General features: G+C 39.3%; 1 protein-coding gene across 1 annotated transcript in view; it reads right to left on the bottom strand.

The window, feature by feature from the left end:
- Positions 1 to 228: 228 nt before the first annotated feature.
- The window catches only part of LOC104464486 (homeobox protein Meis2), a gene marked incomplete at both ends in the record, with an annotated part of 45611 nt that continues 32148 nt past the window's right edge, over positions 229 to 13691 (bottom strand). The window contains one exon of the mRNA XM_010077206.1: positions 229 to 374. Coding sequence (XP_010075508.1) covers positions 229 to 374 — 146 coding nt within the window. The remainder of the gene's footprint in view (positions 375 to 13691) is intronic.

Below are 13691 nucleotides of genomic sequence, written 5' to 3'. Positions count from 1 at the left end.
TATAGGCACATACGTGTGTGTATATATACACATATATGTATGTATATAGGTTTCTTTCAGATTTGTCATGATTCCAAGAGCCAAGAAAAAAAAAAAATCTCAAAGAAAACAAAAGCAACAATCATTGAGCCTTATTAATGGTCCAAAAATTTTGGGGACAATTGATTTCTAATAACAAGTAAACCTCATTAGGCACATGAATAGAAATCGGTTTTGGGCACCACTTACTGTGAGATGCTGGAAAAGCCATGCTCTCATGATATTTGTTGCTACTTTGGGGAAAATGCCTCTTTTCTTCTGACGCTTTTTGTCCTTGTCTGGGTCATCATCATCTCCTGTACCAGGTGAGGCTACGCTGTTGTCTAAACCGTCTCCTACAACAAAGAGAAAAACAGGAAGGAGGAGACATTTAATGGACAAAATACAGAAGCCAAAAAGTATCATTAATTACCAAGGCACTACCATAGTTTTGATTTGCAGAAAAACATACAGTTTTTCATTGTATATGAGTGCTGATACAAATATGTAAAAATTAGGAACCGTGTCTTTCCAAACATTAGTTTTGTGTTTCACATATGCATATATCATTAATTCAATTATAACTGTGTGCCTGACATAGTGCAATAGCTCTTTGTCAATTATGGGATTCAATGCGGGAAAACCTGCCACAAGAAAACCCATTCACTGTAAATGCATCCCTACAACCATTCTGAATACACACTATAAGTAATCAAGTTAAATGTTCTGTAGTCTATATATTCAAGGCCCTCTGCAGAGGTGGCAGTAACCGTGTCACCGTTCAGTGCACATAACACACTGTCAGATGAGCCCCTCCCTGTAACCATCACCTCCCAACACACATACATACACACACACACACAAACACGTACACCCAGTATGACCCTGCATATAGCATTTGCATGACATGAAAACTTCTACGTCTCTGCATCAGTGATTATTATCATTAAAAAAAAAAGATGCACATCAAGGTAGAGCTCTCACTTAATCAGAACTTTCCATCAACATCTTTCTCTTCTGTGCTTTTCCCTGGCATTAATTGTGCATTAGCAAAAATCATTTACTTTTAACAGTCATAGTTATTTTTTCTTGCCCTCCAGCAAAAATGCCTTGAAAGCCTGCCTGGAGGGCATCTAAATTATGTATCTGAAAAACTCTTCTGGCAAGGCATTGCAGGACCCCTACTTTCTTAAAATTCATACGAGCACGTCCTCCTGTTTTTGGGAAGGCATCAATCAAGAGCAGCAATATATGCCATATTCCTACATTAATATTTGAACTAATAACTTTTAAAAAAGGAAAGAAACAAGATCCGACTTGTGGCATAATCAAATGCAAAATAAATGAAGAATACTGGGACAGCACTGAGACTTTATAGATTGCTGTGTTTTCCTTACACATCATTAGCCCGGAGCCACACGAAAGAGGAAAACAGAGAAGTGGAGAGTTTATGCTCCCTGCTGGTGTTTAAGAAGCCGAGGTCCTGGAAGGACATCTGGGAATTGTGCTGAGACGGTGGTTTTTGTAATTTAAGAATAGACATTCATTAGCAGTAAATGCCATAAATCCCATGCTAAGTAAAAACCTTGTCCAAGAAAGCCTAAAACAATAAACTCTGTGCCAAATGTAGCCTGAGCTAGACGCTCCATAGCTTCCTGAGGAATGCTATAGATTCATGAGCTAATTCCTATAGCCTTGTCTAGCTCTGTAGTGCTACTAAATGAAATACGTTGCTGCTACATACAGTCCATTTACTTCAAAACTTGCATTTCAGCTCCATCTTCCCTCCCGTGCCAGATCACCCTTCTTACACTGCCTTCCCTCTGAAAAACCAACCCTTTTGGACCAGAGAGACAGAAAAAGCCACAGCAAAGAGCTGGCAGATTAATTTTATTGACATTTCCATTTTCACTGCAATGTGATACCCTCCATCACATGGAAGAGATGACCCTCACTATTTACAGACTGACAGGCCACTTCATTACAACCACCCTGCCCCAAGGCAGAGCAGCTTCTTTCCATCTGCCCAAACACCAGAGCAAGACCCTGAAGTCTCTACTCTCTTTCTCATGCTCCTTTTCTTTTTTAATTTTGTTTGTTTCTCTTAGCTATAGAGAAAGGAGAGTTGAATCACAGCAAACTAACCGAAGAGATTATGGAAACCCTGAACACTGAAGCCAACTGCTCACTTTTGCAAGATGTTGGTTATTTAGAAAGCACTCCTTTCCATTGCTCTCTCCCCACCATGTATTCCACCCTACCCCTTTCTCTCTCTCTCTACACACACACACACTTTCCACTATGCCAAGGAACTGCTGCGAGGCAAATTCTCACAAACACTAATGGCTTCTGACTGCTCCTTGGCAACCCCAGCATTTTAACCTGGGTGGATATGCTCTCCAAAATACAGACACTGGAGCTATCTCATCAGCTGTTCATGTGACACAGATGGAGAGTGGCTATTAGGAGCCAGGCAATGGGCCTTGGGGATCTGAGGTGCTGTACTGTAGCCTCAGGCAATTTTGAAAAGCAGTACCCGGAGATGGGGGGAAAAAAAATCCCTACTGAAAGTGCAAGTTTGAAGTCAGTCAGTCTGTTTGTCTATCTGTCGAGCGGATAAAGATATCTTTGTCTCTTTTTGTAAAAGCTACGTGTGTATGCACAGGATGCGCGGAGCTGTAAAACTTCCGCTCTGCAGCATCCTTTAGCACCGCAGAAGCACTGGTTCACTCTTTATATGGACAAATTCCTGTTTCTCTGCATATACGTACTCTCCTGTTCATGAGCATCCTCAGCAGGAGACGCCTACGTGCTAAATCAGCATTTAGACCTTTTGGAGAGGTTGTTAATATCCTGGTTTTAAAAAGCTAATAGCAGCCCTGGAGATGAAAGCTCAGGTAAAGCTTCCACTGCCTTCCCACCTCAGTCAGTGGTAGAAACGGTACGAGTCAGTGCTTCCCTAATCTGTTCCATAACCTCATGAAAGAAAATCCAAAATCGTACCTCCAAATGACCTCAGAAGATGAATACAGCAAGATTTGTTGCTCCTGGTGAACTACAGGCCCAATCTTGTTAAGCTGTATTGTCATATCTTTAATAGCACTACAACTGTTCACATTAGTGGATACAGTTTCTAGAGACAAGAAATCATAGAAGAAGCCCATAACAGACTTTTCCAAGACAGAATGATTTGCTCCTTGGATGTGGACAGCCTGATACTAGTTTTCTGTATCCGAATAAACGTGAATTACTTTAAATGAAGAAAAATTATCAAAAGTGAAATAAAATGAACAAGCATGCAAATCACTATTGAAGACTGGATTGAGTATACTTTTAACTGCTGTATGAAGGAATCTAAATTTAAATCATTTAATCCATCATTACAAGTGATTCAGCTTATGTGAACTGTTCATATCCTGATTTGGATGGTAATTTATAAGAAGAGTAAAGTCCTAATTTGTATGGAAATTGCAATTATACAAGCACAGTTATCCCAATTTTCTAATGAGGAAATTTAGTCTAGATTTTGGCCCACTGACTCTCTCACACAGCATCAAAAAAAATGGATGACTTTCTCCTGCTTTGCACGCTGTTCACTTGTTTATTCTTGTGCAAAGAGTACAAGTGATTGCAAGACCCTACCACTGTCCTAAGAAAGTGGAGAGTTCTTAAGTGGCACTTTCTTTGTGGAGATGTCAATGACTATGCGAGATTCAAGCCAGTAGAGAATGAGGCATGTTACCCAGCTTGTTTGAGATTATATCAATGCTATATAATACTCTCAATAACCCCTATAAAAGATGGGGAGATTTTACAAGAAACTTCGCCCACACAGGCTTCTTTAGAGACCTTCTCCTCCAGGGGAAGGGTTTGTGGAGCAGGCTGAAGATGCAAGCCTTCTTTGCACAGCGAGAAGTTAGGCTTCCTTACTAGCTCGTGTGCGGCCACTCTTAGCACATGCTGAGGGTTTCTTCCCACAAGAGAAATTATTTTGCATTGAAAGCAAAGAAGACTACCTCTTATTTAAAAAATACTGAACAAGTAGTTAGAGCAGGGCTACTCCATTGCACCATAATGTCAAACTTAACTTGCTGCAAACTGATTTCCTTGGACAGACTAGCTTGCTGACTCCAACGTTCATGCAGCTAAGGAATCTTCAGCAAACAGAGTCCAGTCCTACAGAACTGTCCTGTCCAACCTTATTGTATCAATGAATTCCTCTTTGACAGTCCTCCACACTGTCAGGATTATCTCACCCCTGGTCCTTGTCTGTGTTCCTCACAGAGTAAAGGCCCAGCAAGAGATGAGGCAAGTGCTGCTTAGAAGCTGCTCATCTAGTCTTTTCCCTATTTGTGAACAGGATAAATTACAGATTCCCAATCTATGCAAAATGGTAACTGAAAAGGATAAGCTAGTCAGGCCAAAACACAGAAGCCTGCTAACAGCCCAGATTCAAACTCTAGAAATAGCTTCTATTACCATCATAACAAGCAGAACAGTAAGAAAAATGATTTCTGGAAAAATACATTTCAGTGTCTGAGTTTCTTCACCATCAGTGGTCCCTTACAGCTATATGGTTTGTCATGCTAAAGGAAAATAGACAACAGCAGGGGTATCTAAGGCAGGGGGAAGACAAGACACATGTTTCTAAAAATAGTGCAAGGAATATGAAAACAAAAGATTCTGAGGAGGAAAGCTGTAGTGCACTATGCTGATCTTAAGTAAACTACTCTACAATATTTCAGTCCAGTATTTTGATGGAGTGGAATATGTAGATATAAATGCAAAACAAAGAGGATAATCTGCATGCAGCTTATATTCACAATTTTCAGTTATTTGTTTGTACTTATAATGTGTCCATCTGGACACACAAGTATTGTAAACCATTATTAAGAAGAATGTTCAACTTAGTAATATGATCCACATCACCGCCAGAGAAAAATCTTAAAAATCTGGTTAATTACCTCTGTGAAAAAGCTGGAAAGAGAAGTGTGTGACTACTTTTTGAAGATAAGACAATCTGTGCTGTAGGGAGGACTAATAGAGAGGGAAGGTCCATTCCAGAATCAAAGACCCTTCAGGAGAACTCCTTATCTCCATTCCACCCTGTTAAAATCATCAGGCTTTTAGCCTTACAGCTTCAGCAGATCACAGCTCTGGGACTTCGAAAACCACAAACAGTTTCTGTCTCTGAGACACCAAACACATGTCATGGTGCATCTTGGAGAGAAAGAAAGGTTGGACACTGGTGCACTAGAAGGATCAGGAAGACTCCAAACCTATAGCGCTACCATCTCTCTTACTACAGAAGATGTTATTCTTTTGCCCTTCTAGCAGCAGGGAGGAGGTGAAAATCTGGCCTTCTCTCTGCTGTTCTTTTGGAAGATCTTTTGCTTTCCAGAATATAACCCAGCAATTCCACTGGGCTGATACTGTAAAGATGACATGTACAAATTTCACACAATCTGGGCATTTATAGCTATTGTAAATTCAAATAGGAAGAGAACTTAAGCCACTATCAGACCTCTACCTACAAAGCTATTCTACTCAGTCTAATAAGATTCTGGCGTAGTTTGTTAGTCAGGAGCAAGTCCCTATTGTCATCTGGCAATACGTGCTAAAGGCTTAAAGAGTTGCATGGTATCTGGTAATTGAAGTGTATTTACAACAAGAGACAAAATAAAAACTGTTCCTCTTCTGTTTCTGTATAGGCACCTTTCTATAATCACTAACCTTATTTTCAAAAAGGCATTTACAAATATTTTATTATTTACTCAAAGGTAGGAATGATATTCCAACTGTGTTATTGTTATAGCCATGCATGCTATAAAATTGATGATTCAAATATTTTAAAACTATTTGCAGAACTGTAATGTTTCACATTTCCCTTTTGATTGTTTTCCTGTCCAAAAATAAGGAAAAAAGACTGGCTTGTTTGTGCCCTTAATTGTCTGTGTTTAAAGCTCGTGTTTGTTTGTGAAGTGAATCAAGAATATTTAGAGATTACATTCAAAAGCCAGCAACATATTTTTCTAGCTTTTAAAAGAGAAAACCAATAAACACCGGTTTAAATTTTAAGCTCTTTTATACAGCCAGTGGGTTTGGGGTTTGTTCATTATAATCCAACATTTTTTCACATCAGGTGAAAAAAGTGTTCCAATGCAGACAAGGGGAACAGTAAAGCAACCTGCTAATTACTGATCTCTCTTACGTTCCTGCTGTGCTAAACTGTCCGGACATGTTGAAGTGAAATTTTTCTGCGATTTTCAAGTGACTAGTTCATGGCCCACTGCCGTGGAGTGCAGGAGAAGGGATGAAATGCTTTAGTTTACATGCAACATTTACTAACTGTGTGGGTTTTCCGACATTAAAGAGTGGACAGTGACCCATGCCACCTTTTTCACACTCAAAAGAGCACTGAAAAAACAGTCTTCATAGGCTTACCTCAGGCTTCCCTGGCCCTTAACACCCTCCCCCCAGGGTAGGAGCAGAAAGAGAAAAAAGAAGGGATTTTATGCTCCTTTCTCTTCAACTTTTCAGGCGGTATAAGCAGCATTTAGCAAATTCAGCCTCCAAATGGCTCCAAATGCTCTGAGCTGCAGGGGCTCATCCTTTGTTAGCCTCCCTCTATTTACACAGGATTTACGCAGGCTCTCCACTGAAGAGACCACATGTTTCTGACAGAAAGCACTTCCATTCACACTGCATCAGGCAACAGGATTGTAACCACTGCAGCTTCACGCTGACCTGAGATTAGGGATTTCAGCAACATTGAGATGGTAACAATCTGCTAACTAACGAAAATTATCCATGGAGAACTCTGCTGCTTACTCCAGTTAAAACTACCGTGGCCAGATAGATTAGGTTACTTAAAAGGACAATTAAGAACTAGCTACTGTCAAGAATATGCGTGTCCATTGACAAATAACACACACGCACAGAAAAATATCATCAGGAAAAAAAAAAAAGAAAAAAAAATCAGACTGCAGCTTGGATTAAAACAATTTCACCCACTGGCTGAAGACATAAAGTGTAAAAACAGACAGATGGACACATATGTAAATGTGGCTGCATTTGTTTCTCTGGAGCTGGCAAGTTAGTAATAACAGTATAGTTTAATAATGTATTTTCTATGGTATTTTCACACTGGTTAACTGGGCAGCGGCAACATCCATGCAGAACTTCAGGAGCAGAATAACTCTTTCAATCTAATTACTACAGGGGAAAACAAACCGGACTAAGCAACCTCTCTTGGCTCTACCTACAAGGACTCAGTCCTGGAACCTGGTATCAGTTTGGGGATTTTTAAAAATTAGTATTTTTTTAAACTCAGTTTGGCCAGTCAGGATTTCTACACTGAGATTTATTTCCAGATTTAGCATTTGTGTCAGGGTTTTTCAAAATGGATTACGCACACACAAGCACAACAAACGTTGCTGGTTGGAGCTTGTGGGTTTTTGCTCACGGGGCAAAAGAAAATTAGATGGGAACTCAGGGCCAGAAAGGACCACACAGATCCAGTATTTGATGAGCTTTATTTTGACATATTAATTTGGCAATTATTTTGCTTCTGCAGCAAAGGACAAAACAATTTACTTCTGTAGTAGTAACTCATACATGCATCTGATAAGCATGTAAAAAGCACACGGTATATTCTAAAGTTCTCCATAGTATATCATAATAAAGCTCTTCTGGGCACTCAATGATTCATTTTTAGTGATCTCTCAAATGCCCTTATCCACAGTTAACACTCAGATTTTATTAAGGAAGAAAGCAGGGACAAATGTCCACTTAAGTCCCAGCTCTCAAATTCAACTCTGCTTGCGCTGCAGTACCTAAAGCTAAAGCTTTTTTTAATGTTCTGTTCACCTCCCCTGTGTGGCATTTCTGCTAACACAGAGTTCACAATCTTTCAGCCCCAAACACAGAAGGCTGCTATCTTCAAGTCATCCAAGGAATGTGCCAGATACTGTCATCTCCCCTGCAATACAAAGAACCAGAAAGAGGCAGAGACCAAAAGGAGACCGTACTGATCAGGTTACTAAAGTCCAGAAAGTCTTTCCCAGAATGCTAAATGTTAATCTTTGAACCAGCAAATGTTATAATTAAGATCCTTGTGGTTGGAGGAAATGCTAGCTCAAGAAGTCAAAGGTACAGTCATTTGAAGTTGTACTTTTTTGCACGTTTGTCCTAATCTTGCACCCCTCACGCTGGCATAACTGCCATCAAGCACTTTGTTCTATTCAAGCAAAATTATCATTAATGTCGGTGGCAGTTTTGCCTGAGTAAGGAGTGTAAGACCAGATCCTTGTCTTGTTCACACAGAATTGCAAGCACTGCACAATTCCAGAGGAGATATACTCGTTAAAACTTGTGGTTTAGGCTGATTTATGATGGTCTTCTGTTTAAAAGTGAAGCTCCCTTTGTACCTCACCAGCAAAGTGTTCAATGCACTTGTTTCTACATGGTTTTAACTTCAATTCCCACCCTCCCCACCTCAGCACAAGTTGGGAAGTTTACTCCCAGGTTTTGGCACCTAGGCTAAAGGAAAGCATTATTAAATTAGGTCTAAGCATTTTGTCTGCTTCTGTAATTTCTTTGCAGTGTGAATGTAAATAGCTGTTATTCTGTTTAAATTTTTCATCCTACTAAACACTGTCAAACAAAATGTCCTTGTGTTGCAGTCTAAGTGGAGTTCTTTTTAAATCACTTTTTTATATATTTTTAGAGAAATATTTTTAGCATTCTCATAGTAATTCTGTTAAGAATACCAGCTGCAGGCTTTGGCTACAGCTGAGACAACAATAACAAGTCATTAAAGAAATCATGAGACAAAAAAAAATTTTTTTTTTTTTTTTTTTTGCCTAAAGCACATAATCTTTAAGAGACCATTTCTTTTTTTAGTTCTTGATCCCTGCTGGAGTAAGTGGGATAGTGTTTTTAGCTTCCTCAAGCAACTGTACCAAAGTTAGTATAAATTAAAAAGCTGTATTTTATTTTAAGTACCATTTCTTATTTGTTATCCTGTTACTTTTGTCATAATAATATCAAATGTGGGCAAAACAGCCAAGTTCAATTAAAATTCTACCTGCAGTTGAAGTTAAGCAGTTAAGTTCAATAGTGTCTCATCAGTGTTTAATCTTTAACATTTTGCAGTTGTTTATATATTGTAGAATGTGGAGAACTTAAAGTAGATGATGGCTAACATCCTGTACAGCTCTTCTCCATTAAATCATTAATGTAGTTTCTTTAAGAGTAAAAATGGCTTTTTTTGAAAAACAGCCATCAGAGTATCTCAATTTTCCCTGCAGCTGTTATAAGCTTGTAAACTGTGAGATATTTTAATGTCTTGCAGTGCCCCTCCAACAACATGCTATTGGACACAACTGCTTGTTCAGGAGACATCTCCTGAAAGGATGCCCACTAATACAGCAGGAGTCCATGTACCGTCCCCATTAGAAACCTCTCTCTTTTCAGGATTATTTTGCTATTAAAAAAACAACAGCTGAAATATTGCATACAAGTACACATTCACAGGATTTTTTTCATAATTTAAAAAAAAAAAAAGTTAGGACTAGAAATGTAACAGACATTTATTCCTGAGAGATACCATCTTAAAAGCTTCAGTTATTAAAAAAGGACATTTGTTAGGCCACAAGTCCAAAATGCACATTAGTCTATTTTAAGATGTATTTAAAAAAAAAAATAGAGGATGGCTGAATGCTTAAAAAAAACCAACCAAAACAAAACATGTTGTAATAGAAAAGTGTCAAAATGAACAGTAAAATCTTTTCCAGGTGATAAAATGTACACAAATGTGTATGTTACATAAAACACAAATAAGACTACCATCTTGACATGCATTCACAAACACCTGAGCAGCATCAGAAAAGATACTTGCTATGAATGCATAGTCCAGAAAAAAATAAAAAATACAAAACAACTCCAAACTTGGCAAATCTTACATACCATAAGAGCTCCAACACCTATGCACAGTAGGGTGGATTAACCCGCTGGGTGCTGCGGACATATATATGCACCTCCTCCTAAAGTGTTCATTTGGCTGGCAGTCTGGAAAATGCCAGAATGTGAAGGGTTACGTGGGAACACTGACAGTCTGCTCTCGTAGGTTTAAGTTAAAGCCCGTACTTTAAATATTGTGTGCTAGCTATTTGGAAACAAAACTAATACTGTTTGTAAGTGGTAAGCTATTTGGTGCTCACAACAAAGGGCTTGATCTGGTGCTTGCTCCCACTGGTGAACCACGTTCCAGACGACAACTGCGTGCCTTGGGTTTGCCCATATTTACTTTCAGGGTAACATTTTTCCTCCAAGAAGCCTTGAAAAGGTAAAGTCTAAACAATCTATACCTCATCTGCTATACATATTGAACGCTTAAAAATGGTTCCTGGAAAGGCCTGAAATGTTTTGCCTTTCAAGTTCAGCAGACAGAGTATAAGAGCAAGCATTTAAGAGCCAAAGCCCCTTGCTAGTTTCTTAGAGTCTGGCTTCAGCCATGAGGGAAGACAAAGCTAAGAATATCCAAATGCCTCAAACCGGAAGAAGCAAGCATACAGAGATATAAATTCTGGTCAGAAAAATTAAACTGACAAAAAAGCAAAAAGAGATCTTTATGATGTCAGAAAGGCTGACAAGCAAATTTCTCCCATTGCATAGCTTTACCAAATTGTTTCAGGATAATGTGATTAAAGAAAAAAGCAAGCGAAAAAGAAGGGGAGGCCCTGGCCTTCACTTCTCTCTGCACCCAAAGTATCCCATAAGATGCTTCAGACCTGCTTCAGACCTGCTTTAAGTGATAAAAAGAACTGACAGAGCAACACATAGTTTTGTAGAAACATGGGGAAAAGCTTTTGTCAAAAGTTTCAATGAACTGGATTTAGAAAAAAGGGAAGCATAAAAATAGCAAAACCACAGGGTACTGACTTCTTATAACACTATTTGCTTAAAAGTTCACAGCACAAAGCTAAAAAGCACAGACCCCACTCTGACACCTGATGTTTTGCTTTTCTGTTCATAACCTGTAATTTCATTTTAAGTCTTTAATTGCAGCAGAAAGTATTGCCAAATACAAATATCCAGTGCCTACAAAGTCTTCCTAGACTGGCTTGTGTCCCTGAACTCTTCCTAAGGAAGAACCTCACAAGCCGGGCTCCAGAGAACTTCCATCACCCCACTCCCCACTTCAGAGGAGATAGGGTTGGCAATTTGTAGGGACCCCAAATGAAAAAACTGGCAAAGCATAAGGCTTCTCGTCCTTCAGGTTCTGATGGGTGAAACTGTGTTTCCCCCTGGACAGGCTGTTCACTTAGTCAGTTAGAGAGCTGACGTGTATGCCATAAGATCAAATCTAAGCCCCACCAACCAAGTAGCACTCCGGGCTAAATGTGCTGATACAGCAAATTTCCAGATCTTGATCACACCAGGCAGGGGAGTAATTCTTCTCAGTGATAAAGTCCCTGAATGCACTCTTGAGGAGATAAAAAATTAAGAACTGGCTGACTTTGCACCATTTGAGAGAGGTATTCACCGCTGACCCAGAACAACAGAATTGTCATGTTCTGACACCAGCTAGGAATCACCATAGACATGGTCATCTCAGACTGCTTACTGCAAGACTGTTCACAGGAATCATTTCTCAACTGGCTAGTGACATCAATCCGGAAACTATGGTGTTTAAATGCATTATGTATTAGAAGAAACTTCACATAGTCCCTCCATCTCTCTCCTTCTCCCCCTCCTCTTAAAGACTGTGAAACGATGCCAATGAGAGGGCCTGGTAGTCAAAAAAAGGCAAGTAGGATTTCAGCAATTAAGATTTGTCTCAGAGACATCAGCCCCCCTTTGCAATTTTATAGTCAAGATATTTTTACCTATGTTTTACTATGTCAGCTTTTAAAATTTACCAGCGACTTATGCAACAGCTAAGAATTGAGATGCTAATGGTGCTGGAGCATTATCTAACACAAGATATTCCATTCCCTTCTCTGTTACTGGCTCAGAAAGTGACCTTCAGCAAACTTTAGGGATACAGATTTTCAAAAGTGCTCAAATGAGCAAGGAATGCAGCTTTCAATGAAAACTGCTTTAAAAGTAATACATAATATTCCTTTTGATAGTGATTGGTGGTGACTCTTAGATAAGTGAATATTATACATTACTTTTAAAGACAAACATGTCAACGCACTCATGTGCTCAATTGAGTACATTTTTTTCAAGTCTGAGTATGGTTATTGCTTTTACTAATTATTCTTCTTCACCTCTAAATGCGTATCTTAAAGAAAACGTGCTTGCTTTACATCCTGAAGTACTCTGTTAGGAAGCAGGTCCCTGGACAGAAGTCCTTGTGATCAAAATAGATGCACAAGGACATCTTTCTTTTCTAGTTCAGCTAAATAGCAGTATTTCCATTTACATTACTAGGAGCAAAAGCAAGCCTTAGTGCTGCAACTTCAGTAAAGAGACCACACAGGTTTTTGTGTTTGTGGCTGATCAAAATCATCACGTATGAACAGTATCGTCACCCAGTCTCCATCCTCCTGGGGCATATATGGGAACTTGTTCTGAGACACCAAGTGAAATACTAAGATTTGTCTTTTCCTGGTTCTACCTCCGAGGAATTCAATGACAAAACACTCTCTGGACCTCACCCTTCACCTGCCGCACACATTGTGTTTCTGTCGGCGTGGATGACACACAGAGAGCAAGGCAGCTTTCCCAGGGAGGAGGAGAAGTGCTCTGAGGGACTGGGACCTGCCTGTGTGCAAGGACACTTACAAGACCACCAGCCTTGCATGTCTGGATGGGGATAACTTCTCCTTGGCTCTCTGAGCACAGGAAGGAATTATGACATGGAGTGCAGGTCTGGGGCCGTTTTTCTCAAATAAGAAACACCGACATTCGTAATTCATTTACAAAGCACTAATGACACCCCTTTTCAACTCCATTTATTTCTTACAAAATAGAGTCATCTGGACAATAGCAAGGAAAGAGAAGCTATATCAAGGAGATGAGCAAACCATCCTTTTCTCCTTGACCCATGCTGCTTTCTGGTACCCATAGTGGCTTTTCCCATATGTGATAAGGATTCGGAAAATAATGCAAGCCTGGGCCCTGGCTGTTGATAGTTCACAGATTGTACATCCTTAGCAGCACCACCCCATCTATTACTGTGGAATTAGTTGACAATACTACTAGTTGTATCAAAAAAATAAACTAATTGGTCCCTGAGGATAGCTAGGTGCTTTGGAAGTCTTTTTAACAAAAAAGAAAAAAAATTATCTCCCATAGTGATTTGCCAGCCTTCCTATACCCTATCCAGCACATTGGGACTTCTAAATTACACACTATAATTGACATCAAGTATCTGTCCCATCAGTGAATATCTTTATTAGCATCAAAATCACTCACAACTAGTGTTCCTCAATGTTATTAAACAGAACTTGTTCTAGGTGTTGCCTTACTAATTAGTCAGGATGAGCCCGAGGAAGAAAATCTGGGTCATGTTAAATTAATTGGAATGAGCATGAAAATTAGCAGAGCAAACTGCATCAATTTTCTATAGAGAGCCTTTCTTCATGTTGAGAATAAAAATGGATATTATGAGGCATTAACCAAACTGCCTTCTGTGACTGCCAAGAGGTGTGTTACAGTAG

Source organism: Pterocles gutturalis, unplaced genomic scaffold, assembly GCF_000699245.1.
Source record: "Pterocles gutturalis isolate BGI_N339 unplaced genomic scaffold, ASM69924v1 scaffold27888, whole genome shotgun sequence".
NCBI classification, from domain to species: domain Eukaryota; kingdom Metazoa; phylum Chordata; class Aves; order Pterocliformes; family Pteroclidae; genus Pterocles; species Pterocles gutturalis.
Note: the sequence above shows the minus strand (reverse complement) of the source record. Positions and strands in the feature narration are given on the sequence as shown.